Source organism: Camponotus vicinus, unplaced genomic scaffold, assembly GCF_025532165.1.
Source record: "Camponotus vicinus isolate PSW18456_S1 unplaced genomic scaffold, iyCamVici1.0 SCAF_3, whole genome shotgun sequence".
In the NCBI taxonomy this organism is placed as follows: Eukaryota; Metazoa; Arthropoda; class Insecta; order Hymenoptera; family Formicidae; genus Camponotus; species Camponotus vicinus.
The window spans coordinates 21,423,733-21,450,784 of NW_028141967.1; the positions used below are offsets into that span (position 1 = coordinate 21,423,733).

General features: G+C 35.6%; 1 protein-coding gene across 9 annotated transcripts in view; it reads right to left on the reverse strand.

Moving 5' to 3' along the window:
• Positions 1-27,052, reverse strand: part of Nachralpha6 (nicotinic acetylcholine receptor alpha6) — a 227,708-nt gene that overhangs the window by 186,630 nt on the left and 14,026 nt on the right. For 5 of the 9 annotated variants that reach the window (XM_083093595.1, XM_083093600.1, XM_083093598.1 and 2 more), the window contains exon 2: positions 24,343-24,884. The exons of 1 other annotated variant lie outside the window; for it this stretch is intronic. In XM_083093595.1, the coding sequence (XP_082949721.1) occupies positions 24,343-24,445 (103 nt within the window). In that variant the 5' untranslated portion in view covers positions 24,446-24,884. 3 more of the 9 variants (XM_083093596.1, XM_083093594.1, XM_083093597.1) reach the window with 3 other exon arrangements.

Genomic DNA, 27,052 nt, shown 5'->3' on the forward strand with positions numbered 1-27,052 from the left:
TCTTCGAAGAAGATGATGCGAAATTGAGCTTTATAATTGAAGACTACAAAGAGATCGGATAAGTTAATTTAAAAATATATGTTTAGTATTTTTCTATGTCTTTTTTATAATGTTTGATATTCATGTTTAAATTTCAAAAGATATTTATATTCATAATTGCATGTTCTATTAGCAAATATTTGTAATCGTTTGGTTATTGCTGTAGACAGAAGGATAACACGTTAAATTTATGTTCATTCCGAAAAAATTTACAAAATTTTTTTGAGACTTATTGATACTCATTACAAATGTCAGTCCGAAAGTAAGGATCGTTGAAGATCAATCAGGTTTGCATCGAATTTCACAGTGCGCAGTGCTTGTGACCGAATATCGACGTTTCGATAGATCATTCTATGTCGAATGTAGACGCACATTGAATGTTTATGAATTTCAAATACGTTATTGATAGTAGGTCTACGTAAAGCGAAAGTTATAACCAGCAGAAAAAGTGATTCTCAGCAAAAAAATTAATATAAGATTAGCGATACAAGTAAAATTTGAGACGAAAATATTTCACAAAATGTAAAGCATATTAATCATAGAAAATTTATTCTTTATTGCACATAGACGCAAAACGTTCTAAAAAATAACATAGAATAATCTCCCATTGGTATTATAAAATTACATTAAAACTAGTGTCATATAAATCTAGCGAATCGTAATAAAACAAAAATGATATAATATTCACTCAACATTTTGTATTATAAAAATCATAAAATGCCTATTATTTATAATAATCAATAGAAATGAAAAACTTAAAAGTATTAAATATTATGCAAGTTAAATATTGAATAGATATAATTATTACTTCATCTTCTTTTTTCCGGAACAAATTTAATTTGTTTATTTTAGAAAAATTAATGAAAAAACAATAAAAATGTTCGTACCAATAACAATTCTTTCTCTCTCGTTTCAAGAATGGTGATGTAGAAAGGTTAATTTGAGAGAAGATAATGCTTATGTTAGAGAGAGCAGAGTTTCTTACGCACATATTGCATGCGTTTTCGCATTTAAATCTTACTTTACATTGCGAGTCAAAAATCTTTTATAGTACGGAATATTTTATATCGTATGTCACGTGTTCAATATCCACATCCTCTCTCGTGAACTTTGCATTTGCAAGCGGGTCGCACGTGTGAGGCATATTCTCAGCCGCACTCGCCGCATCCTCATTTTGGATTCTAGTCCTGCTTTCGATTAGCATTGGTTTTCAAATGTCAAAAATTCAAGATGCTGCATTTATCCGTCATAACGACAACTGGCTCAGTGGCTTAATTTTCTTACGCGTGAAGTAAAATTTTCTCTCTAAACTGCATCTTTACTCACGACATATTATATATTTTATAATAATGGAAAATATATTGATATAAAAATACGTACACGCAAAGTCTTTGCATAAATTGTCTTTATAAATTTCATTTTGTACGCTATTCAACAATCATTAAATAACGTCACTTTTGATAATTTTTTTCATTATATGTGTATATATATATATATTTCTTGAAGAAAAGGATTTAAACAAATATTTCAGGTTTTCAGCATCGATAAAATTACTCTATTCCGCTTCATTAATATAAATGGATCTGTCCTCTAATATCATTCAAGTGTATCAAGTTATTTGAGCAATGAACTGAATGGTTATGCTTAAAAAATTGTTATTTTAATATATATTTACCAGTATGACTTTTATACAACGATCTTTAGTGGATTAAATTCACGCCACAAGTGTCACCACTGATACTAACACCGACCAACCGGTATACAAGGGTGGCATTTGGATACGAGCCATAATTCCGGCGAGAACACAAGGCTATATATGCGAAGAACAAGCCAGCAAGCGACACGCGAATTCAATGTCGCGGAGAAATACGCGTAATACAGGTAATCGTTTAAACCAAGAGGATTTTATATGATTGCCAGCAGTTGGCGACTCACTACACGTAGATACGAAATATCATTGCAAAGGATTATGGATTATTTTTATTATAATGTGAAACCACTTAATATGAGCGATATAATACATGGAGATTTGACATTAATAAAATTTAATTTAAGTCATATTTATTTTACGACATTTTAGTTTTAAAACAAAGCTATCATCAATTAACATATATAAAATTAATATATATATAAAATATTATAAATTTCTAAAAATTTAATATTAGATCTATATATCTTTTTATTAAATTATCTCGCATATCATTATCAAATATATATTCACTGGTCGAGGAAGTTTTTAAATAATTATGGAAACAAAAATTTATAGAAAAATAGTTTTGTTTAATTATCAAAAAGATAATTTATATCGTTTTCTAATTATAATTTTTAATTGGTTAACTTAACTGATTAATTTCTGAACATATAATTATAAAACTTTGTATAACGTGTATAAACAACAGAAATATAGATGTAATAATTATTAATAATTTCTTGCAAATCTCTTATAATGGCAAATTCTCATAATAAGACTCGTTCGAAAATAATAAGTCTTCTTTGCTGAAGATGGTAATTTGTTGCGAAAAATATCTCGATAAAATATTTTATCCATGAATCTCTTGTACAAGTTATTTGATTGTAACTCAAAATACGATAAAATCTGTCTCCTTTAATTGATTATCGTGTATTGATTTATTTGTTCTCGGTTGCTTACAAAATTTATTGTATTTTATTTATTTTGACATATATTGATTATATATTGAATTATAAATAGCTTTGTTTTATAAGATTATAAACTAAAATGTTGCAAAATAAATAAATTAAATTTTATTAATATATCAAACGCTCCCCATATATATTATACCATTTATATTAATTAGTTTCACATTATAAAAAAAATGATATTATAAATAATATTTGTAGTTATTTTCTTTATTACATCAATACAATTTTTTTTTAATTTTCTGTTAATCCGCAATTATCAAAATTTGTTTTAGTATTTTCATTTTGAATGCAATCACGCGAAGCATTAGAAGGATCGTTCCCCGTATATTTGGATTTACAGCGAATATCACGTGTGTCATCTTGTCCTTAACCACAAGCGAGATGGTAGACAATCCTGGCAAGTTCCATAATCCATGAGTGGACAACGCAGAGAGGAGAGAGTCGCGAGGCTCTTCCTGGCATACGAGATGGTCGAATTTGATTTTCCAAATACACGTTCTATACATACGTTCTGTATAACGGTGTCGCGAATCATGGCCGGGTACCCCTATTGCTCGGCGTTTAGTCCCGGATGGTCGTCATAGCAACAGGCACCCCCGAAAATCGCCCTTCTGTCTCTCTTCCTCTTCTCCTTTCCCTCCCTCTCCTTTTCTACTATATCTGTGTACCTTTCCTTCTCACAACTTCTCCGCGAGTCCATTGAAATCGGTTCGCGAAGAGAAGGAGAGACGCAAAAAGAAAGAAATAAAGTGTGACTAGTTAAGAAAAGGACCAAAGTCCAGAAAGAAAGAGATCGTTTAGAGGCAAGGAAAATGATGTGAGGGAGAAAGAGAAAAAGAGAAAGAAAAATCAGATAGATGAGAAAGCTGCCAACCTGCATCCCTCTCGATCTCGCAACAACTGAGCCAGAGGTACTTTCATCGTATTCCTTTTTCACCTAGATTTTCGCTCCGTCTCGTTCATTCTCTCGCACATTATTCTCTCTGTCAGGCACACTCGAGCTCATTTAGCTACACTCTTGTTCGTTCGATCTTACCCTCGGCTTGACCTCATCCAGTCTGTCGAAGCACTAAAGACGAAGACACTTTAACGCTCCTATTAAAATCGTATCGATTTCACTCGATAATCCCAGAAAATCGTGCAACTATCCTAAACGATGACTTAATTAATAATGAAAGTGGCAGGTAACACGTCAAACAATGTTGGCAATTAAGTAAACAATGGTACATATCTTACAATTATAGTTGCAAAATTTAAAATAATATGAATAATTAGAGAAAGAGTATCACAATTGAACATCACACGCTATCGTTATTCTGTTTCGATACGTGTGCAAAGGCAATATCTTCAGTATCAATTTATATTATTTTTTATTTAATAATTCCTTATCACTCTTCTCAAAAATAGGATTTATAAAGACCAATTAAAATATAATTTATGTATTATTTTAATTAAAAATTGTGCATAAGTGCTATATCGACTTAGGCTTTTCTTTCGTCTAAGAAGATAGAAAAATCAAGCTACCTCGTTTTCTTATTCGATTATTTCCTCACCGTTGCCTCGCGACTCTAGTCTCGTTGCCAACGAGCGAAACGCTATTTTTCTTGGACGTATTTACCTAAGCGACTTTGCGAAAGATGAACAAGGTGTTCTACTTATTTTAGCGGAAAATATTCTCGAATAGGCCGCTGAATACGACCGGGAAAAAAGACCTTAGCCCTCTTCTCGCCTTTAACGGTCGTCGTTATCATGGTAACTACGAGGGATGCAACGTCTTATAGAAAGATGAAAATTCGTATCAGCAGTTGACGGCCAGCTTGTCATCGTGGATCCCCTTGTAAAGCGCATTCCGCGAAATTTGATCTTCCGGCAGCTTGATCCTTCGAGCTTTACCGTCTCTCCCTCAATGTCAGAGGAAGATAACGATGTTATCTTGTGTATTTTCCCGAGAAACCGGCGCAGAGAAATGATTGGACACTTCGAAAATTAGTGATGACATTAGTGTCATGCGATGTCACTTCCCCTAACGTGATCAGGCAGTCTCACGTGCGAGGAACAACATAAATCATTTATCCGAATAAACTTCACGCTTTCGCAGGAAAGCGCGATCCATTAGTCGATTATTATTATTTCAAGCGTGGAAAGAAAATGCTTAGCGAATTATGTTGATTATAGGCAAATTGATTATCGCACGTTTTAAGCATCCATTAGGAAAGATATCGCACCCGGATAATCGCTGAAAAAGCGACGAAAGCGATTAATGAATGGGCGTATATCGTTGAATTATTTTCAGCAGTGCGGTGCGTGGATTATTTATCAACGCGGTATTAAAACGGCACTTCGATTATAATCGATGAAAGTTTGATGTGGATTTTCACACGGCTTAATCTTTGTCACGCAGCCGTGATTTTGCTTGATTGACAGAGCAATTATTTTGTCTCGCAATCCCGACATTCAAATAATTTTCGCGCTGACAAAGCCAACTTGCGAACGATGGGTGAAATCGAAAAACTATCGTCTGAATGACGTTTTAATTTCTTAACGGTCTGAATTCGGTCGAAAAAACTTGTCACACATATTTGAATGAGTGATTCAATTTATTTATATTCTTCCCCGGCTCAAATATCATCGTCCGAACTGATCGCGAACGTACATTATGTGTCGACATTGGAATTGAAAGAAGAAACTGGCTACCGCTAGCGTAATTAGTTACGTGAGCTTGGTCACCGGATCTAGCTCACAGAAGAGAAATATTTACTTAGAGGCGCCTTGTCAAGTATTCCTTTACTCAACGTAAGAGGAAAGTTTTCGATCGACGTTAATAAGGCACAGACTTTAAAAGTCCACATTCAGCAAGATTACATAAGGCGAACGAGCACTCATAAAACATTATTACGATCTACCTGGAAATTCCCCAATCTTCTATGTTAATATTTTTCTCAACATACTATACATCTCTATATATCGCATGCTGTCAATTAACACGTCTTCCATCTTTATCCATCATCATCTTCACGATATTTATCATCGTTGCATAAGATTAAGTTTATTACAAATAATATTTTGACGTCCAACTATGCGCGTACAAGCAATATAAAAATGGTTTTATTTTCCTTTTTTTAAGTGTTACATACACACTGCTATTGATATTATTTAATTTTATTTGTTTATTGTGTACCATGCGCGATGTTGTTCAAAAACAACGGTTCTTCGAGCACACTATTCGATGTACGTATCGGGATGAAGAGTATAGGCTCGTCACGTGTAACGTGGATGCACGATATTGTTCGCCTCGCAGGATAGATAGGTTACGCCAGCGTGTATCCGATCCGGGCATATTTTCCCTGTAATCTTACCACAAGGGGGGCGTAAATGATCCGGAGAATCTTTTTCCTACCTCCGCTCGTTTCTCTTGTGACTCTCTTCCACCCTGTCTACATTCCGCGACTTTATAGTCTTCATCTACTCCCGTCGCATAGGCGTCGCGACACGAAGTTACTTGCATTCGTCTACTAAAACTTCTCGTTTGCATATACATATACACACTGTAATGTATTTGCTATAAAGTTATATTAATGATATTATATGCATGTGCCTGTTGTAGATATTTCATTGTTTCATAAAAAATTAAATTACCATCAAGAGAATCAATTGTAGTAATTTTAATTCGTTAGATATAAATTTCATCACAATATGGAAAATAAAATTGGAAAGTAAAATAATGCATTTTAAGTCTCAGTTTGGTATAAAAATTATTAAAATAACCTCTTGAAATAGTCATCAAATCGTGAAACGCAGTTATGATGTGAATGTGTGTTAAAAAGATGATGTGATATAAAAAAATGTGATAAGAATTAAAAGTTAAAAAGATAGTTGTTGTAGCTTAGTTTAAATAACAATAGTTCAAATATTAAAAGTACAAAAAAGAATCATATGTCAAAATCCGCTCTGCAATTTTGAAATTTAAAATTATGAATCTCTCAAAGAAAAAATGAAAGCATTTAGTAGTTAGTTAACATCTTTCAAGATTAAAAATACAAAAAAATACATAAAAATCTATTATATTGTGAAATTGTATTGTGATATTTGTTTTTACTTAATTTTTAATAACACTTTTTCCAATCGTTTATAAGATTCTTTTATAATATTTTTAATATATTTTCTCGTTATTTTGTTAGGATTGATAATACTTATAATGGCCAGAGTTGAATGTTGAGAAATCTAGATAGAAAAATTGACAAACATTCTAAAAGCTAATATTATATCGAATATTCCTGTGTTGCCTCAAATAAAATAAAAACTTCAAAAAGATACAACTGATATAAACATCTTATGATATTCATTACAATGTTTCTATATCTCGTACTATTACATATCATGAGACGCTTGCACGCTTTAAAGCATCGCCTCAGGAAACAGCGAGCTTTCAAAGGAAGCTTTTCTACCGTGGGATTCTTATGACTCATAGCAGAACCGTAACAAACTTTTCTCGTGGGCTGTACTCCCGAATGACACTTTCTCAATACAGATTCCTTTCGTAACACCATCGACCATTTTCCTCCCTTCCAAGCTCCTTTTACTAACCGAAGAAGGGAGAGAGAAAAAGAGAGAGAGAGAAAGAGAGAGAAAGAGAGAAAATCGATAAGGGCGGCTTTTACCAAGAAAAAAAAAATATATATATATTTAAAAAGCTAACATAATTTTCATAATCCTACCTATTGGCAATCATTGCGAAACTTTCTCCAATAATTAAATTCACTTTTGTAAGCTCGCGAGAACTTGTCGTGTAAGTCCGAGCGCGAATATTATTTCCTTCGGGAAACATAAAGCTTCCCATACCGGCGTGCGTACACATTAAAGTAACAGAAGCATGCTGGTATCGTCGTGTAATATTTTCCAGGAGTGGACTTTTGTGAACGGAACAGCGAGAAGGGAAATGAGCTGCCGAGTAAGATCGCGAGAAAACTCGCGCGATGCATCTCCGATGTCGGAAAAATTATCGCGCTCGAGGGAGAACGGAAGGATGGAAGGAAGGATAAAAGTCCGAGAAGAGCGCAAAGAATTTCCGGAATTGTGAAAGCTTCGCAACGTTGTCAGAAGTTCGCGCAACGTTAAAGAAATCCCGTCCCGATGTAATATCTTCTTTAATCGTAAAAAGAGGATCGACTACATCAATGTGAGAACCGAATTTCTTTCTTTCGTTGCTCCAGTTTCGTTGCTAAAATTACAGCCGGAAAATTATTCACGCGCGGATGCGCCGCCATAATGCAGCGCAAGACGATATCGATAACGAGGAAAAAAGGGCTGAGAGATTAAACGCCGTGTAATTACGCGACAAGGCTCGCCGTCTGTAGGGATAGCAATTACCCTCCGGAGATGGGGGTGGCGTTTTCTTTGGATGGGGTGCGCGCGCGAGGGGAGATATATACGAAGCAGCTGCAGTTGTAGCCGGAACGAAATTGCCCCCGATTGCTTTCCCGTCAAGCAATCACCGTCGACGAAATATTTTTTTACGTATCGCATCTCCCCTCCACGTGTATTTCGTTATCAGAGTATTCCACTATCCACCAACAAGAAGAAATAACAAATTTGTTAGCGTGAAATAGATGCCACAAATTCCGTATAGTGGAAAATTAGAGACGAATGCGAATAAAATAAAATTTTACGCATTCTCATATATCTCTCCGACATATCTGAAATATTTCGCAGCTTGAAAAAAAGTAAAAGATAGTAACGCGATCAATAATTACCGATGACATAGTTAATGACTATCATCGCTTGCGTGAGAATATTATCGATAGCGTGAATAATAGCATAAATAAATCTATGACATATTATAGCGATATTGATGATGACAATCGCGCGTGAAGCTTCATAAATAACCATCTAATCGATTTGACTTGGAAAAATAACAACGCGATCGTTAATCGGTGAAACGTATAAAGAGGGAAATATACGAAGCGCAGCAAAATATATTATGCAAACAGCACGCGTGACTGTAAGCAACATGGAAACGACGCTACTGCTTTCCGAGCTTTCGTAAAAAAATTCGCATTTTTTAACCGTTCTGTCCCTCTCCCTCCTCCTCAATTTCTTCCTCGAATGCATGCGGTTGCATGCGAGTGTCGGTTTAAGCGTCATTTATTCCTTCCTCAGCGCTCGGATGTTCCAGCAGAAAAACCCATTTACCGATGCGCGTCCCGGCGGAAATGCATTGGCGTCCGCGGACTGCTGCAATCGGATTTTATGGACTTTTGATCCGTGTTTGTTTGCTGAGTAGGAGAATACGCACGAGAATCCGCGTCGACGAAAACAGCTCGACTATATATATAATATATGCGGTCAAAGATATATATATCAACTTAAAGAACGAACGGCAACGCTAGTCTCACTTTTATCCATAAAAGGACGAAGGTTTGTTTACGTAAATTTGGGCATCTTTCCAGAGAACGCTTCCTGTTCTTTCCATTTATCGCTCCACGAAAGATCTGTCGATCGTGTATCTTAATTAACTTTTTCCACAAACACGCTGGTGCGCACTTATGTGTCTTTTATTTTATGTGCTGGCAGCATCGTTCTCGATTAAATTTTAATTCGACCGATTGATATTGCTTTGTAAGATATTCAGTGAGTATCAGTTAGCGCACGATGTGAAGAATAAATTTGATATATTGAATCTCATTTCACGCAATTTTCATCGTGTCTCGTTAAAAAATGCGAGTAGACAAGCTTCACAAATTTTACAAAAATATGCTTGAGATAATTAGACGTAACCAACAGCCTTTTGCTCTTTTCTAAAAAAATAATGCATCATAAATTTCTTTATTCTCTTTATTTATTCTCGTTAGTCTGTTGCGCCTATTTTATTTTGTTGCAACTTTTATATATGCAATATAAAAATTGAAAGCATTGATCGCGTAATTCATCAAAAAATATCTTTTAAAAGTATCTATCTCTAAAAAACATTCTTTGCTTTAACCGAATATTATGCATTATGATAACTCGCTTAGTATGTAGTATACTTTTTCATTATTACATTTGTAAAGAGTCACCAAGATACTGATTAAAGCGTTAATGAGTATGATAAGAATCTTAATAAAGATGTTTTATTAACGGTGTGGCATATAAAGTATTTTTTACAAAATACGAATTCGTTTCTTAAGAAATATAATATTTCACATCAAATCTTCAATCAGTTCAATTCAGATTTTTAAGAAAATAGTCTTATGAACATTTACATTCGCTCATACTTAAATAACATGATAATACAAAACAGAAAGTATAATTATACAAAACAGAAAATTATTAACAAAATAGAAAGAAAGCGCTTGATTGTGTCGTTTTAATAAAGATATATGCGACTGGCAAAATTAAGGGAACTGCCAAACTAGATTTTCTCATTTAAAATTGAAAATAGTCGCCAATTAAACTCCACTGCCAATCACTGCACGCCTTAGTAATTTGTTATGGAAATTAATCCTCAATCACATACGCGAGATGAGCTCGTACGAAATTCTTTTTCTATTAGCATCACTTTGGTGGAATATAACCGAAAAGTCTGATTTTTATTGGATAACACGAAATCTAGTTGTACTCTGCCTTTTTAACGGACAATTAATTAATGGGATATGACACACTATGATATTGCATTAACCTTTTATGTTTCAGTTTGTCGACTACTCCCAGATATAATGAATTTTTATGTAATAGAAATTTAATGGATGATTTGCATATGTATATGTGTGTAAGCGCGCACATATGAGCAATTGCAAATGCTATTTTTTTCCGTTCATACCATAATGTTCATTAAAAAAGATAAGGGATATCATGCGACGACACGGAAAAACCTACATGAATATATAAATGAAAAATGTATATAATAATTCACTAAATTATATAAATATATAAATATATAAAAATATAAAGTATATAAATATAAACATTTACATATCTGAATATAGATATACAAATTTACACATTTGAATATAGACATATATAAAGAATATATATAATAAGTCATAAAATTATGTATTGAATTAGCACGATTATTTAAGAATGCATAATTATGTATTTCAATTTTTCGAATGTTCAAATATAAATTATACTTTTATAAATAAAATCGCAATTTTCATAAGTATTTGTATGTAATATATTATTATTTTTGTTCAAAATGTATTCTAAATTCGAAAAAACAAACATTTACATTCTAGAAAATTAATAGCAACTTAAGTATCCCATTATGTGAAAAATTCATGACGGTCGGTCGTTAAATTGTCAGCGGTATCGCTTGTAAAGGTAAAGTAGAGGTTGGTTAATGGATAGCGTTCGTTTGCGCAAAGTGCAAAACGCGCGCCACCCGGCTATGCCGAGTGTTTACCTACTCTATGAGAGGACTTGGGATATAGGCGGTGAGTAGAGTAAAATCAATGCGCGGGTTAGACGTTGGCGAGCTAGAAGAGAACGACAGCATAAGGGTGTGAGAGAACGGGACGAGATGATGTCGATGAGGCCACAAGGGTGAGACAGTGGACGGTCGAGAGAACGTGCGATGAAGCGAGACACGAAAGAGAGAGAGAGAGAGAGAGAGAGAGAGAGAGAGAGAGAGTGGAAAAGGAAAGAAAGAGAGAAAGAAAAAGACATATGGTAGCAGCGGAGAAGAGAACGGGCAAGAAAGAGGCTGTCAAGTCGGAGGGTAAGAGATGAGAAGAGAGAAATGGAAAGAGTAAGAGGAGCAAGAGGGTGAAACGAGAAAGTAAGCCGTTGGATAGGCTGCACGTAGTGGTGTAGGTTGTAGATTGTACGGCGTGAGGTAGGATGAGGGATTGATAGGCGGGTAGGGTAGGTAGGTAGGTAGGTAGGTAGGTAGATAGATAGGTAGGTAGGTAGGTAGGTAGGTTGGTAGGTAACGGGAAGGGACCGAGCGGGTGAGAGGGTGGTGCGAGAGGCGCGGAGCAGAAGGGCGCAGGATCGTCGTCGAGTAGTTCGTCCATCGTAGTCGTTGTCCTCGTCGTCGAAGAGATGGTCTCGACGCTTTGTGAAAGGGAACGGAAGGTGCGGAGGGCCAAGCGGTCCTGGAGAGAACGGTGGTTCTCTCTTTCTCTCTCTCTCTCTCTCTCTCTCTCTCTCTCTCTCTCTCTGTCTCTCTCTCTCTCTCTCCCTCTCTTTCTCGTTCTGAAGGTTGTCGTTCTGACACACTGCTCTATATTCTACCGACCAACACACACACCAGCATCCAAGCCACCCATCCTCTTCTCTTTCCCCGTTCTCCGCTTCGTTCTCCCTCCTTGCACGAGTTCATCACCGCCCGCCGGTGTCGCCGCTGCTGCTGCGATTCAAATACCGTCGCTGTGCGGTGGTAATCGCCGATGCATATGCTCGTAATGCCCCTCGGCGACCTGGGAAACGTGTTGTTTCTGTTTCGTTAGCGTAAGTGAATCGGTACTTTGAACGACTTTACAGCTGACATTACGTTACGAGCTGACGAATAAGAATCACTATCACCGAGAAATATGTGCATTGGCGGTAATTGTGAAATCATTATCGTGTGCATCGTGATTTCGATAATGAAATATTAAATAGTATTTTATTGTTTTACGTTTTTGCAATTTCTTGCTTTGCCCAATATAAAAATTAATATGCATGGAGCGAAGCACAAATGCATAAAAATGAAGTAGAAAAATTGTTCTATTTAATATATTTCATTATTGATAATACATATATATTATCAATAATGAAATATTAAATAGAACATTTTTCTACTTCTCATATATATATATATATATATATATATATATATATATATATATATATATATATATATGAGAAGTAGAAAAATGTTCTATTTAATATATATATGTATCTTAAACATTTTCTCAAATTGTATGCAAAAAAATATCATTTCGCGCTAATTCGATTCGATCGTCCAGATTGATAACGAAAGATAATGAGGTAAATCAAGCATGAAAAAGTGTTTCTGTAACGAATAATTATGATATCTTGAAATAATTTTATCATTCAATAGGAATTAAATATGCCTTTGAGTATTTTCTTGAACGTTCCAAGACCTCTTCCAAGGTTCGATCTAGATATATAATTCTCTTCAGCGCTTTCTCCATTGACAACTTGAGAAGACGCAGCCAGATAGAGCGCTATGGGCACTGGGAATGGATGTTTCTCTCCTTATTGGGTCAACCGGTATATGCACATCGACGCTTAAGAGGCCGCAGATATCGAGGCAGCCTCCGTTGCTCGAATCACAAGAGCTTACGGTTCCCAGATAAACACTTTACCGACGGTTTTCAATGTGCTCGTATATCGATTTCAACGTCTTGTCGCCTCCGACAACGTTGTCCAACTAACAGAAATTTACAATGGATAAATTCGATCCTCGAATTACTTGAAGATGTGAATTTGATGGTAACGAGATGATTGTAATGGCGTCTTGAAATTCATTCCGTAGGATTCATTATTATTACCGCATTAATTATGCGGTATCGAGTGTTTAATTAATTAGTACATTGATTGCTGCATCACGTATATATAATATCTATGTTTGGTCTACTAAGAAATGTCGAAATGTACAATATTGCCGCATATTTGTGATACATTTAACAATAAATACGAATTAATAAAGCTGTTCAATTAAAAATTGTGTATAAATATATACTTCTTTTTTTTAAATATACAAAATATTTTATAGATATAACAGTAATGATTATAAATCACAACAGGAAAAGTACGAATAGATTATTCTAGACTGATTTTTGATTAATGGAATATGAATATTATTCGGATACTCGAGACTTTATAAAGATTTATGAAATATAATATTATTTGCTTTTTAATTTCATAATAAATAAGAGCAAAATAATGAGTATTATATTATAAGAATCTTATTTCAGTTTATATATATATGTACTCTTTTATATTATACAAATAAAGTAGAGATACCTTTATATGCTTCAGTTTAGCATCTCATATTTATTTTCTGTTAATCTATAGCAATGAAATTAAATCACTGTGACATAAATCGCGAGTGCGAAATAGTGAACAATTTGCAGTAAAGTCGAAAATGACATCTACGACCCACTACTAGAGTTTTCCCATCACATAATGTTCGTCTTTCCCGCATGCTACAACGATAGCTCGAGATCACTGTATAATCCCGACTATATATCCGGCATCTTCATAAGCCACCCTATATTATCCTCTCTCGTGTATCATATCCATACCATATTAGCCTTTATTTTTCGGATACCCGATTGCAAACTCATGGAGAAAGCCAGGCAACTTCGGCGGTATCACACAACAGCTGTTGCTTTATCCGTAATACTCCGAACAGGGAGGAGGCAATTTACCTTACATGCGCTAGGATCTATCTCAAGCTATACGAGAGATCGTATCTCTACGTACGGCTGTCTATACCCCGTCTCGTACAGCTGGCCAGATTTAAAGTCTTTATGAGAAAATATATATATACACACACACACACACACACACACATATGTATATATATATGTATGTATATACATATATGTGTGTACGCACGCGTGTTTACTTTATCAATATTATAGATTCAAAAGATGACATAAATAAAATCTCAAGAAACATATAATTCTGTCTAAAGAAAAAATAAATCTAAAATTTTATATGGAATTATTATCCGTTAATTCTAACGCGAAAATGCTTAATTTTATTCTAGTTTACAATCTTTGTTAAAATGTCGTTATTATGCGATGAATTTATGAATATACTTTTTTGGCGCAAGTTATATTAACAATGCATCTAAACAATGCCTAATGTTGGGTTCTATCGTAGAGGCGTAACGACCTTGTCTCGCATTCACAAAAAGATGGAGACCATAACTACTTGTTGGCTCGCCGACTTAGCGGTTAGTTTATACTACTATACATACTATGTGTAACAATATGTAACAATATGCAACAATATGTAAGTGTAATGAGTGTATATATTGTAAACTTTTAGAAATAAATAAAGAAGCGAGTGCAAGTCTCATATTTGATGTAATATATGTACATATATATATATATATATATATATATATATATATATATATATATATATATGTATATAGTTTTAGAGATAAATAATTTACATCAAATATGAGATCTGCACTCGCTTCTTTATTTATTTCTAAAAGTTTATTTGAATAGAACTTTCAGAGATATTAATATTTCACTTGTGAGGTAGCTTGCAAAAGTAAAGAAACACTTAAGAATTCGCGCACAGGAAGATTTTTCAAAGCAAGTCATAGCAAAATGGGGTCGTCCGGAGATAACTTTGATCGTTTAATTATTCACGTAACGATGAAGACAGAGCAATAACGAGTATATGTAGACGAATCAAAGGCCGGCTATGCGCTAGCTCATTTACACAAGACTGCACTCGCAAATCAGACTATGGGAAATTTTCGCTCCTAACTGCGTAAACAGTTTCGCGCAAACAATCTCGTTTCTGCTGCATTGGGTCGACATCAGAGAAATTTGAGGGCGAGCGCTTTGGAAATGTGCTCGGGATCTTTTTCGTTTAATCGATTAATAATTAATAACTAAATAGATCCGTTAATATTATAAACTTTACACCTTCGAGAAAATTATTTTATCGATCAAAGATATTTTATCGATATTTTAATCACATTTTAGTGCTAAAAATAAGATTGGATTAAGATGCTACGATAGTTATAAAAATTATTCAAAAATTAGTCTTGCATAAAATATTAATATTTATTACTATGGTTATAATAATCAGTGCGAATTAATGTTCTTTAAGAAAAAAAAATAAAGCCATTTTAACCCACTATTTATTTCTGGAAAATTTATTTGATGACTGTACTAGACTTAGTATATTGCGTATAGAATAAACAAGTATGTTATATAGATTATTATTTCACAAATACATCAGTTAAACTAAAAAATGACGAGATACGTGAGATGGTTGTTTGTAACTAAATAAGCTTTGTAACAACGAGAGCAATCAGTCTTGAGGTAAGAGCCACTTATTCATTCGTTGGAGATTGTTGGACAGGTAATTAGTGGAGCAACGCGTTGCCCGTGGGCCTAATTATAAAAAGGATCTCTTTCGGTTGGCCTCTGTCGACTTCGATTTCGCGAGATCTACCTTCCTGCTTACTTTTCTTAAATCTCGCATAAGCTCATGTCAAAATGAAGGGAAAGTGGAAAATTTATGAATACTCAAGGGAAATATTCTTGCAAGGTTAGACACAAAACAATGGTAACGTGAGACCAAAAATCATTAATTAAGATGATAAAATATAACGGAAGAGTAAATTAGAATAATGACTTAATTGTAGATTGCAAAAACTCATAAAAGGCTGAAAGTATAGTAATGTCGGCTTATATAATAAATAAAAAGAGTGTTTAAATCTGAATAAAGCGTGTAAGCGTGCAAGCGTCAAAGAACAAAAATATAAGCTATATTTATAATTTATATAAAACGCATGATTGACAAAGTAAAAATAAAAATTCATGAATAGCAAAATTTATGAAAATATTTGAACATTCCTTTATCTTCTTATAATTTCTATTCTACTCCATTAATAAAAAAAGCTGCAATAGTATATTTGCTAGATTTAAGAAAATGCTTTATTAAAAAACTGATCTCCGTGTAATATTCTGTTCACTCTATGCATTCTCTAACTTCATGTTTAATTCGAAGGGAATGAGAAAGAGGGAGAGGGGAGAAGACAGAGAGATAGACGGAAATTCGACGCGGCAGGTGTACCTGCAGCTGTGAGCGATTATGATGTATCGATCGTGATGTATGTATCGTGTGACCAAGCATAGGATCCGGGCTTTACGTTCGTGTCACATCGATCTCTCCTACAAGGAACTCATGTCTGTAGCTATGCTCATGTGTATGTACGCGTATTGTATATTATCTGCACCACCAGCGTCTTAGCTTCAATCACTTTCGCATTTACATGAGATTGGCTACGCCACTTTGATCGTTCGGGGTCCAAAGCTCGAGATGTAGGTACATTCAGCTGCTTGCAATTTAATGGAAACGCAAGTGACTGATACCGCGGTTCGCGCTATATTGAGACTTCAAAGCAACAATTTAATCGTGGGACATCCGCAGATGGGATTGTTTTCGATATACAAGCGAAACTACTGATTTCTACAATCTGTCATATTCAGAAAGCTCGTTTTAAGCGGTAAATGGAGATTAAGTACAAATAGTTTCTCTGCAATTCTGCAGACTGGCGTTTGTAGGCGGTAAAACGTTTTCTCATAATGAATGAAATCGGAGAAAGACAATAATAGAGAATTTCGAATTGCACGTTACAAAGTGAACGTATATATGAAAAGTCTCAAGTCCAATCATCCTGCGCCATACAACTTTAACGTGAAAGAACTGCAGCTCCCAATTTTCGAAACTATCTCAGTCAACGATCTTTGAAATAATCCATTCCATAAAATATTTGCATTCCTCGCGGGAAAAATCTGCATATCAAGAAGTGCGCGCGCAATAAGAATTTACATTTTTTGAAGATCGACGCTTGGCCTATCGAGCCTCCCAGAACACACGCAAAGACACACTGTTGAGAAATTCAAATTCTAATATCATCTCGCGGAATCCACTTATGTCGACGAAATGTTTCATTCATCGCCATAGCGTGTGGGGTGGCACCACGCCTTGAAAAGTCAAATTTATCTGGGTCATAGGATATTCAGATTTTTGCGCGCCTGAACGCTTTCACATCGGGCACAGAGGTCGTCCTTGAAATTTAATGCCTACGTCAGAGAATCCCTCTCATAAGAGAAAATTCGATCCTCATCTTTATCGTTTCGAATAATTCTCGCCGTGTCACCAATAAACTTCAACTTTTACGCGTCCGGCGTGTGCAAAAGTTGGACGTTGATCGTGTAATTCCTGCTCTAGCCATTCATATATTTATTCTGGCGACGATATTTTGACGCGCGGAGATTTCTTGGTCCTCGTTGGTCGCGCTCTATATTTACTTCATGCGCTTAGCTTTCGGTAAATACGGTAAACCGAACCACTCGCGTAAAGATAGAAAGAGATCTTTGCCAAAAAGTTTCAGGGACTTCACCGGCGCCCGCGTATCGTTCTCTTGGCGGAGAAGATACAATCTTTGCTTCATATTCCACTTATGATACCAAATCATCATGTTCACGAACTTCTCACAAGACTGTAAACGTGTATTTCGCCACTCTCGCTTTTATAGGCACATATATTCTCATCAAGTATCCACCAAATCAATGCGCATGTATCGCTAAATCACGCACGCGATTATACGTTTCAATTAATTATCAGCGTATTCTTGGAGAAAGAAAGAAAGAGAGTGAGAAAGAGAGAGGACACGTCTTATTTATTATTCAAACATCACTTACGTTGAAGTTCGTACACGAAAAGGTGTGTACACAGAAGCGGCATACTCGATTATCTCGACAGACAATCCCTGGCGCGATACCAGACTAAATTGCGAAAAGTGGGCCGGCCAGACGGGCCGAGCATAAATCACCATTAAACAGGCCGAAGTGAATTTCGACGTTATGGATAGCCGTGATTTAAATAAAACGGATCGGTGCACGAGATCGTGATCTTGTACGAGTTTGAGTAGTCCGAAGTCCCGAAAACCCGAGCCCTGTCCCACCGCACCGTCACCATCCGACCGAAATGATGAAGATGCTGCGGCGTTCTCTAACCGCGTCTCCCGGGAGTTTCTGCTTTTATGACGGATTATAAATCATTTCGGGGATTCGTCGGCGACCGGTCTCTTACCCTCGGGATCGTAGTCGCAACTTTCGGCGAACAAATTTACGCGCATTTTCGAGATAATGTATCGCCCGCGCAAAGTTAATTCCTAACGAATTGGTGCTATGATATAGTCTCCCGAGGAAGCCGTCGTTGGGTTTTGCAAGCTTCGGTAATCAACTGAGAATGGTGAAATTTACTGATCTTATTCTATAATTTTCAAATATGTCTTTAAAAATAAAAACGCGTAATTTAATATATAAAACTGTAGTATATAAAAAAATTTGCATAAAGCTTTACATATGTACAGTTATACATAATTATTTATATAACTTATGTCAATAGGATTTTTTTTAATATTTCGATATAGAAAGATATAGATATAAATTAAAAAGCCAAAAATTAATATTATTCCTTCATATATGATATTATTAATATTAATAATATCATATAATCTTGACTTACATTTTAGTTACGATGACCATATATCGAATTATTAACCTAACGACGGCTTTCATTGGAAAATACGCACACAAACATTAATCTTTTACAATCTGTAGTAATTTATTATATATACATGCGCTAGTACATTGTATGAATGAAAGTATATATTCAAATATTGTGGTCATCATGCAAATCTATATAGATAGACCTAAATTGTGTTCCTGTGTTAAAAGATCAGTTGGTAATAGAAAACCATTGAAACTAATCTGTGAATGCTTAACGAGCTAAATAAAGCAATGTCCCTAAAAATAATAAAAAAGTGAAGAGTAAAAAATTAGATAATTCCATATTATCAATTTTTCAAAAATGATGTGTGTGTGTGTGTGCGTACATATAACAAACATAAAATGGAATAACTATAATATTTCACTTATTTACATTAATATTTGTTAATATTTCACTTATTTACATTGTAGTTTATAAAAATTTTATGATAATCTATTGTGATTGATAAATATTTATATTCATGGATTAAATAAAATTTTGAAAAAAGAATTGTCTGATTTTATTTATAATATTTATAATATTTTCTACGTCACGGTTTTTCTCAGTAATAACAATACTCAGTTGTGAAATATTTTTGACAAATGCCTGTTCATTCGAGCAATATTATTGTGCGCAAACAATAATCCTGGATAATATGATTTTTTATCTGCATGTCAAATCGCAACGACTAGTCAAGCTTGTACGATCAGCCGTCCAGTGAAATCGCGATTTTTCATTCGGTCCATAATGAGGGTATTAGTAATTATACAGCACAAAACGCGCGTACCTTGTCGAACACCGAATTACAATCATGATAAAACACAATAATCGGATTGTAATTATCAGATAAGCAAAATATCGCGATGTACGCGAAAATCTCGCGGATAAAATGACCAAATTAAATTTTGATGCAGACTCAATGAGTTTTGTTATCGATTACAATGTAATTTCAACAGCCGTCACCGCCGCGCCTGATTTCGCTCGTGCTCACACAAAGAATGCGACTTTGAGTCGATTCAAAAAACGCAAAGAGAAGGCGAATCTCACAGCGAATATATTTCCTTCGATTAATACTTGTGTATGCTCGCGCGTACGAGAAATGGCGCGGTTGCAAGTTCGAGAATCGATATCAACGTTATAGGCGGCGTCTCCGTTCCGTTGCAGCGCAATACGCGCAATGTAAAAATCTCGATATCCGACAGCCGTGGTGCTCAACCAGTGACAGTAAAACGTCGAGCCGACGCGTTAAACGAACACGTTGCAAGCGTAATCCCCGGCGAAACATTCTGAAATTTTAACAAAGACTGACTTCCGCTCTCTCTCTTCGACGTTTTTCCGTCCGCGATACTTTCTAGGGCATCGATCGCAGATTACTTCGTCAGAACTTTGAAACCGATTACTACGCGAAGCGAAGGGGTATTCTGAGTGAGTGAACGCGGAAGAGTTGTTTCATCGACAATGATATATTCTCGACAATGATATAACTCGGGCAAATATTTCAAGGAAAGACATTCTGTATTCTATATGGCCGCGAAGAATAATTATGTAAAAATTTATATAAATCTCATGCACATGTATTATTGAAAGCGACACTCATAAATGTAACATTGACTAAGAAAATATTTTGTTCTGTATTTAAATATTTATTGGGATGAAAACTTGGTAACTTGGTCGATTATAGTTTTTTTCTCATTTAGCAACAATCTATATTATGTTATCCTAATCATGAAAATATCTATATTTTACATCTTTAATAATAATATTTATCGATAATTCGCATTTAAATAATTCATGTGTGTCATCTCATTGACAAATGTTTCACTGGCCTAGTCTGACAATCGATCGATATTAAAATTAATAGTTTGATTTTAGTATCGATCGGATAGCGATGTTAATGTTTTATTAATCTTCAAAGCCATGTGCGTGGCACGTAGAATAAAAGCACAGTGTATTCAATGAAGCATAGTAAAATTATATTTTTCAATCATAAATGAATTCAAAATAATATAAATCAATTATTACGCAATTATCTACTATTATGCAATATATAAATTCCAAATTAAAATCTTCGAATCACAAAATAGAAATTAACATTTGTTTTCATTCATTCAAAGATTCGAAATTTTCCCATTTAAGAGATCTTGTTAAAAGTTTAATTGCAATGTTCAAGAGCGATGAAAAAGACATTGTATACATAAGTGGTGCGTTGCTCGTTAAAATGGAATATGGTGCGCTATTTTGAAGAGCAATCTCTCTTAGAAGAATTCTCGGAGAATCCCTCGCCAGTGCCCCAATAATTGAGAAACAGCCATTGGCCGCCGTAACGTAGAAAACGTAACGTAGAAAAATACGCAGTGCCCGCGGCAGTTTCGAAGGGAGGCTTTTTCCCGTTCGTCCGAGAATAACTCACGATCGGTCGGCGATCGGTAAGGGAAACGAGGTTGAGGGAAAAATCCAAGAGCCTTCTCTGAAATCTAACCCCTCTGAGAAGATATCTTGCGCAAGACCGGCGATAAATCGAATGACTTATTATCGCGGGCCGTGTAATCTCGGACTCACGAAGAAATGTGCGAGCTACAAAATAGATATGTCGCCGACCGCGGACCGGACTCACGGTATAAAAAACATGACGATGAATTTTACATCAGCATCAGGCTGAATAGATTCTCGATCGAAATTATATCGGGACATGCAGCGGAGAGTTGAGAAGGAAAGGAGAGGCTGCCCATCGTTCTCCACTTACCGCACCCTGATTGATTTACGACTGACACAACGCAACGAGGGCGAGTGAAGCAATGATCGATCAGTATAGATAATCAGTAAACTAATAACGAAAAGATAACGCGGAAGAAATTTTCTAATTATTTGATAAAAGTGAATTTCATCGCTAATAAAAATAGTGAAATATATAGGATTACGAGTTAGTTACATTAAACATTATACATTACGACTATATTATAGTTCTATTTTCACTTGATGTGGAGAAAACGAGAAAATTATGACATCCGATTGATGGCGTTACTTGGTGATAAAATATTTTATACGTTAAATATATTGCCAGAGAATAATGATCGAGACGGTGTACACATATCTCCCGTAAAAATTTGTCGAAGCGCTTAATGTTTCGGATCGTCTATATTGAAAAGATTTTATCGCTTTGCCGGACGCGACCTTTAACACATGAGCGATGATGGCGAAAAGTTATTAATGTTCCGACTTCGTCTCAACGAACCAGTAAATTTCAAGTTTAAATCCAGCGGTTTAACTTTACTGTTGCTGCCGAACGATCATACAAGTTCAATCGTCGTATGATATTTCGTGCCAGAATGTTTATCGCGGAACTTTGATATTCCAGTTGACTTATGACTCTGCATATTTTCTCATCCAAGCAAAGTCACGTTTAACCTCCTAACCGTGTTCGTTTAAGGTACGTTGATCGCTGAATCAGAAAAGAAATTCTAATATTCAAAATTTCTAATTGAAATTAAAAAATATATTGCTTGTATTTTACTTATTATATTTCTCATTTTCCTTTATCCTCGACTACAAAATAATTTATGTAATAAATATATCAAAATCATAAAAACAGCACTTGGTTTGAAAAATATTCAAATCTGAAGTTAATTAGAAAGAGATACTGAATTTCCAAACATCTTGTACCATATTATTTGATTTTTACTTCACAATTTTAGCTCTGAGTTTTATAACACGGCAAAAAAATCTCGTCAAGTTTCTCGAAAATCGCGACGAGTTCAATTCCCAATAGTCTAAACCCGTTACCGCGGAGATTAACGTGTCGTAGAATCTGAGGGAAAGCCAACATCGGCCACGTCGAAACTTCGCCATCCGCGACACACACGTCGATGTTTTTCCGAGGGAGTACCTCAAATCGTGCGATTTAATTCCGGCCGAGTCGTACCGCGCATGGCTGCGAAACTTCGTTGACTGAACGAAATGTAGTTTTGTCGCGGTCGAGCGCCGATGCATCGTGATGGCAGGTCGCACCCAGTATACTGCAGTTGTGGTGATTCTATTATACGTTGCACTATTGCCGAACGCGTCGTCCGTAATTATGATTGACGAACCGATTTATTATACGCATACGCGGCGCCACTTTCAGGGTAATCAGTCACGCGTAAATTATATAAAGGCGAACACATCTTCCATATATGCATAAGCGTGTGCAGAACATAGCATGGAATGCGTTTGTTATTTTTTAGAAAAACACAGAGTTAGATATTTAGATTATATGACAGCAATTAGTGGGTCACTATTGCTATTATCTCCAAAGTAAATTTTTACAATTATTATATTTGACACGTGCGCGACTAATTTTATCGATATGAACGATATTGATGATTTCCTACCGTATTTAACATGTTGATCGACTAGAAATGTCTGTACCAAAGATGACGTTGGAATATAGTCGTGGGAGCGTCGCTCATTAAATTATGTACTCGTCTAAAGTTATTTTCGGAATTTCTATATCAGGACAAGAGAGGGAGAAAAAGAATAGCCCGACGAAATGACATGGCTGAATAGAAGTCGCGACATGCAAAAATCGACTTTGATCCTTGACTACTAATAAGAACATGTTACATTCATTTTTATTTTACACACAATATGTGTATTAATAATATTTAAAAATTTTAACTAAAATTACAATAATTGTTTTCTTTGTATGGATTAAATAGATAATGGAATTATATAAATATGTGTGTATATAAATAATAAAAGCATCCACAAAAGAAACGTATTTATCTCCTAATTAAACTTCAGCCTCAATTTTTTTACCAAAAAATATAATTAATATAAATAATCATTAGTATATCAGTCAAATTGAGAGATTCGACTCAGCAAAAATCAAAATATAAAATAAATATAAGGTTACATTAGATTTTAGTGCTAATTATCTTTAAACTAGTTTGAACTACTTTTTCACTTGATATCAATGATCAAGATTATAGATAAATCAAGTGCTTTCCTATTTCCGTAAAAGTAAATGCGTATTGAAATATTTCATACTTTAGTTGCGTTATTAAAAAAACAAGTCAGGCAACAAGTAGATGCATATTGCAAAAATTTTCATTAACAATTGCCATTAATATTTTATGTGGCTATAATATTTGATATTTTAATATTTACAAGTGAATAAGTTGATTCATATTTTTCGGTAAAACATATCTGTCAATTGACAGATGAAACATTCTTTATACGTAATTTGAATCATTAAAAGTTTTATTCATCAGTATCCTAACAAAACCGTTTGCAAATATTATTCGTGCCTTTTTCTTGAAGCGGATTCTGACGAGCGAAGAAAAATCATAACGAGTAATGTCGCGTAAACACAACGTCACCGTAAAATATCGGAAATTCGTGTTCCGGCAAACTTACCTTGAGGTAGGACGGTGAGCAAGAGGACTATTTGGAGACCGGCGGCGACCGTATTATAAAACTTTATTCGCAACTGCGGTAGATCTCTTGTCTGGTGCGCCATGGCAGATAAATTTTGCAGGCCCAGGTCGAGGCTCGACACCGACTCGCCGATGTTCTTTCACTCGGTCCCGACGTGCCCCGTCGTGACCGTAATGCACTGCACAATTTTGCGTGTTCACTTCTACATGCAGCGGTCACTACCGCGAATATCGCCCGGGAACGCTTTGTCATCCGTTGCGTCACTGATTATCATCATCGTGCAGATCTCGCGAGTCGAGTTCAATTCCGCGCGAATCATCCGCTAATCGATACTCGATGCCCTCGCTAACGCACCTCCCGACTTGGCCGTCATAACCAAGCGTTCTTCCGCGCTTCTCGGTCGTGCGTATTCGCGAGGTCCCGATCGTTGAAAGGTGGCGGCGTTTTATCGTTCGCAGAGAGAACGCGCTACGTTCGCGCGACGATGCTTCCCAGCGTTTCGAGCATTCTCACGAGAAATCCTGAAAATAATGATTTCGTGTGTATGTGTGTACAGGTGTGTATGTATGTGAACGACCTCTTCGCGCCCCTGCTTCCTATCGCGCGCGGCGTCGTTTCGCAGCATGTGTTTGCATTATCTCGTGAATTCGTCGACATTGCCTTCAACTTTCCTACCTATAATCATGTAATTTTCAAGCTTTATTGGGTTTATTTGAAGCTAAAAATTTGCAGTTTTTTCTTTATCACGAATTATTCTATATTATATACATATACATATGTCTATATCTAAAATATCATTCCCCAAGTTTACATTACTACTGGAATTTATGAGAAATAATCGAAGGCACACACAAGAGATATTTTTAGATTCATTATTTTATTGATTCTGAAACTCGTTATAATTAAAATAAGAAAGAAATCTAATGAGATTTTAGAAATTAATCATAATCCGATAATTTTAACTTATAAGCATTCAAAAATTTTTTCCAAAGCTTATATAAAAATTTCAATAAAAATAACTCACATTATTATCAAACTATAAATTCAAATTAAAAATTGTGCACGAAATTTATGCTATACAAATTTACGCAAATATTATTCTGTACGAAATAGTGAAGTAAAACATTCATTTGAATAATACTGTCATTTATCGTGATATTTTTGCCGGTATACGTAACAGTAGTCAGTTTATGCGAGTATCGAAGACTTAGGTGATTTACAAACTGAGAGGTTGATTTACTATTTCTCTATCAGCGAGAAAAGATTTCTTGTATTCCCTTTGGAAAAACGTGCCGCGACTGAGCACGATCGGTTTCGCCAAGCCCCGTTATCATAAATTTTCCATCCTCTTGGTGAGACCGAATAAATTACTAATATAATTGAAAAAGTCGCATATATATGCAGACTCATAAATCGTTATCTGCGAATTAGATCTAAATATTTTGTGCAGTTGCAATAATTAATATTATTACGTTATAAAATTGAGAAAAGCACAACTATCATTTAATATCACATATTAAATTTAAAAAAATTTGTAAAAAAATTACCCCCTTATGTATATATATATATATAAAATTCGATATAACGAAAAATATCAGATATATTATCAAATCTTATTAGATATGTAACAAAAAATATTCATTTCAAAAAAGAAAATAATTCGGAAGAAGTAAAAAATAATAATCTTATTACTGTCTCGTGTTTTTTGAAAATACAATACACGAGAATATGCTTTTGTTTTCGCTCATTTATCTTTACATGCACCAAATTGTATTAAATAGAAACGTTCCGTGCTTCTTAACGAAAATATACGATTTAATTAGCCGCAACCCTTTCCAACTAACCAGCCATTGATCACGAGTCCAGCATTACGATGACCTATTTATCGGATTCACGGAGGAGTGTGCATTAAATGGCACGCCATTACCGCGGTTTCTACCTATATCGACATAGGTAGCAATTTTTTCCATTGTCTCTCACGCCACGAAGAAGCAACAATGGCGCGAGTTTTAATCTCACGGGAAATGCGTCTGCGGAGTTTTGACGCTGCGACGCAGTCGATACGAACGTACCTATGACTATATCCGGTATTTTTTCACGCGGTATCGTTCGTCAATTACGCGTACGCGTACATCACAGACTCGCGTTTCGGCGTGCATTTGGCGTGCGTACGTCACCGATTCTGTACGACGAAAAAGAACTCGTCTCGAAGGAAAACTGCGAGGGCTCGTGCCGTTTACAGGTGTCCGTGGCGACTACGCGCCCTCGCTACACCGAATCCTCCTGCTCTCCCCCACGCGGTGGCGTCCATCGTTACGAGTACTCTCACCCCGTTCTCGACCGGCACCGGGGCTCACTTTATTACTACTCGCTCACACCCACCTTGATGATTCGATCGGAATTTCCGGCCGCGAGAGCAGCACGAAACAACATAGAACCACGAGCGATACGAGCCGCGAGTTCGTAAAAAAGATTTCTCTCTATACAAAAATTTCCACGGAAAAAGAGTCCACATCCGCGAACAACGTCGCGATACTCCGGATGCCTGTGCGGGTTACAACTATTCGTCGTATCCGGCGGTGTCGACGAACGACGGCTCTATTTCTGTAGCACCGCAAACGACGCCGCGATACTTTGCGCAATTGACTTCTCGAGCCGCTTCGCGAACACGCTGCCGCGATTTTCGACC